The following is a 3,634-nucleotide window of genomic DNA, read 5'->3' as shown; positions in this document are numbered from 1 at the left end:
GACCCTGCTCCCTGCCTGTCCTCGCCCGGGCGCTTGGCGTGTTCGTGCTGTGCGGCGCCGGGCTTGCGAAAGATCTTGCCCGTCAGCTCATCTTTGTACGTATCCTTACAGCTTGTCGTCGGTCTTTGCATGTTAGCGTCTTGCATCAGCATTCGCGCGAGGTGTTATGCTCGCCGCCTAGTAAGTCCCGAGTGCTTCGCATAGGTGAACAACCGGGCCTCTACCGATGGCATCAAAGAAGTGGCAGCGGAGGGGGAGATAAGAAAGCTAAGGTGGGGGGATAGGCACTGGACACTGCCCGGTGATGCCTTCAAACGACTGAAGGTCGAAGAGACACGAGCGTCTAGCTGAGCGAGCAACATTGCCTTTTGGGGCCGCCGCCTACTTCCGCTTATATTTCGCCAATGCCGCCAGCTGCGTATAATATGTAGCATCCACCCATTTGCTCGTGCAGCGTCCTGTGTTGACGCGTAACGTGAGGCGTATCGCCGTCCAGCAGGTCCGCAGCAAAATCACTGTGCTCGGGCGGACGCGGGGATCGGCCTTGCAGGCTCGGAAAGTCCCGAGCTCAGCGTCGGTCTGTTGGCCTCAGCAAGCGCCGAAGACTCGAACTCCTGCCGGTACTGCTTCAGCAAACACCTCCTGACACCCAGGGCGCGTCGAACTACGAGGAAGTGGACATGGTAAGTTCACGATATTATCGAGCGCTGGGCGGCGGGTAAACTGTGCGTTCCCCGCTGTCTCGATAGTACGCGATGAAGACTCTGGGTCCCATCGCAGACCACGGTGTGTCTCTCTTCGTCCGAAGGGGCAGCTTGTCGACCCGCCCTCCTATCCTATAATCACAGAGCCCCCCTCTCCGCAATGGCGACGGAAGGGAGTCGCCGAAAGCAGCGGACCCTCCTCCGCTGACTGTCACGCAGCATAACACTGGTACGGGCCATCTTCTCGAATGCGATACCACTCATTGAGGCAATATAGCCAGGATCACTTGGCGAGACGCCGTAGCAGCCGCTTGGACATTGGACAAGAAATACCTCATTACCTCGCCCAACGTCGACTATGTGCCGTTGCCCGTGTTGGGTCGGATCGAGGTGTTCGTGAGGTCGGACGGACGATACGGGATTGAAGATCCATTCCAGCATCCTCAGCTCTTCGCATCAAGCTGGCCGCATATGGTCATGATACTCCGCCGGCCAGAAGATCCCAGCGATCCCCGCCAAGTCATATGGTGGACTCCGAGTGCGGATGACTTTTCGCGCTTCGACAACTGCGTCGTCTTCGGTCTCGGGAAGCTACTCAAGGAGCGTCTCATGCCACTGGCTTCCTTAGTGGCCTCCTGCAGCGAACGCACTTCCCGCTACTGCTTGGAGCACAGGCCCCCGCGATGCAGGATTCACTATCTCGAGAGTTCGATGCGTCTAGCTATGGGCCGCCTACTCGACATACCCGCCACCTTTCGCGACACTGTCATCCAAGTAGCAAGCCTGCAACGGTTTTGGCTCGAATGCATGGCATGGCTGGACTGGATGGAGTGTTGTCAAGATGCAGCGGTCGTGGCCGACATGAAGAGACCGTGCGCTGTCAAATCCGGAGTCATCGGTGCATTCACGAATGATCCCTCCGCTATACAGCGACTCAGCGCAACGGGGATTCCTGTCTGGTTTCTTCGCTTTCCCGAGCAGATCGTTGGGCAGCACGCGCTTGTCGTTCGCAAAGTGGTGCCCATAGAACCAGCGAGCTCTGTCGTGACAAGCGGTGATCTCATCGGAAAACGCGTCTACGTTGGTCTCGTCGGAGAGTCCCACATAGCGTCGCTGGCGCGTACTCAGCACATCTACAATGATTTCGAGGTGACACCGATGCCAGATGTGGAGCAAGTAACAATGCCAGCGTACCCAGATAGCAGCACACGTTACAAGCCTTGTGCGTCCGGATGCCATGTGCAGTTAGTAATTGCTGACAGTTAGCGTTCAGATCCTGCTATCTCTCCGAGGCAAACTCACGCAGGCCGAGTGGCTCTTGGACATCAGGAAAAACTGCCCGGGTGTCCAAGCACTTGTAGATCCCATGAGACCAGTTGTAGAGCGGACAGACCAGCTCTCGAGCAGACATAGGCGCCCAGTACTCTACAAGACAAGTCCCTCGGTCTCAAGTGCATTGGATTTCATTTTTCATGTCTCAGAGAGCTTATCAATTTATTGAATCACTTTGAGAGCTGGCTCAACCAAACAATCTTCGTAGCTTCCACACGCTCTCAGCCAGGTTGGGCTTACTATAGAATCACTTTGTTGTGTTCCTCGACCCCGCATTCCGAATCCAGCTCAGTATTCGCTGTCGACACATCTTCTTTGCAAGTTGTAGGGCACATCAATTATCCTCTTGATAATCGTAATACATGCACAGCACGAACAAGCACCTACACCCACTGATACAACACCTAGATACTACAACATAGATGGTATAGAGACGAGACGCCAACGAGGCTAACGCAGCAACCTACGGTCAGATCGGTAACACGGTATCCTATCGTACAGGACAGATCCACGAACTAGGCATAGTGTCAGTCTCACATAAGAGTGATATTGTGTGGCTCCGACTACTTACCGCGTGTCCCGACGACGACGTCTTACTTGGTCTTGGAGCTGCTCGCGACTGGAGCGAGGGGGTACAATACATGCCCTGCCTGTGCCTGTGCCTGTGCACCCGAGACAGCGGACGTCGATGCCTTCTTCTTGCCCCATCGGCCGAGAACTGCCTTCATGTCAATGCCATCATCGAGCTCCTCGGCGTTGCCCTCGTCCCTCCGGTTCTTGTCGTGGGCAATGCCAGCAAAGGCCCTGGGTCACTTGTTAGCAAATTTGTTCGATGTAATGGGGATGACTTACATGATGTTGGCGGCCATAGTGTCGTTCATTGATTTCACGAGCTCGGCAACACCTTCGTCGTACATCCTGCTGTTCGCATCCGCATGTCGTCGCAGCTTGTCTATGCCAGCTTTCAGGCGATCATGCCTGCCAGAACCAAGGTGATTAGCAGCTGAAGGCGGAACACTAAATAACTCACTCCATAGCATACGTCTTTTCATCGAAGTTCACGGTAGAATTGCCGGCCAATGCTTCATCGAATGCGACTAGAACCTGTCAATGTGTCGAATTATCCGATATCCATGCAGAAACTCAGGTACTCACTGCGCTACAGGTCAGAGCGATCATATTGCTCGACGGCGGCTTGACGTTGATGTCAAAGCGAGATCGGTTCTCGCGGCGGAGGGCTTCCGGGTGCTGCCCGAGCCACCACTGCCGCGCCATGATCTCCGCGATCACGACACTGTGGAAAGGTGTGTCAAGCTCCGGGTCGTCCCACAGCTTACTCATAGCAGTTAGCAGAATATGTCAAGCACTACAAGGCATGAATCTTACCTCGGGGGAAACGTCCGGGTCCGGCATCACTATGTTCCCGTAATGGAACGTATTGTGGTTGCAAAGGTATTTAATCCGCGCTTCCTTTGCCTTCTGCAACTTGTCATTGCGAGCAACCGCGTCGAGGCCAACATCGGAGATCTTGACTGATAAAAGTTCCTTCTCTACCACCCGTTTGGCTTTCTGCTTCAGCTCCTGCCGGACCTGTGCGG

At 54.9% G+C, this 3,634-nt stretch overlaps 1 protein-coding gene across 1 annotated transcript; it reads right to left on the bottom strand.

Moving 5' to 3' along the window:
• Positions 1-2,370: 2,370 nt before the first annotated feature.
• B0H18DRAFT_964761 (uncharacterized protein) lies at positions 2,371-3,626 on the bottom strand (the record flags this gene model as incomplete). Its single annotated transcript, XM_048043200.1, has 6 exons — positions 2,371-2,419; positions 2,634-2,840; positions 2,889-3,014; positions 3,067-3,140; positions 3,192-3,368; positions 3,423-3,626. Coding segments are annotated over 6 exons (837 nt in total), but the record flags the coding sequence as incomplete, so codon positions are not given.
• Positions 3,627-3,634: the final 8 nt, after the last annotated feature.

This window comes from Fomitopsis serialis (genome assembly GCF_022376445.1).
Source record: "Fomitopsis serialis strain Sig1Antser10 chromosome Unknown B0H18scaffold_748, whole genome shotgun sequence".
Classification (NCBI taxonomy): Eukaryota; Fungi; Basidiomycota; class Agaricomycetes; order Polyporales; family Fomitopsidaceae; genus Fomitopsis; species Fomitopsis serialis.
This window is presented reverse-complemented; position numbering and strand designations above follow the sequence as displayed.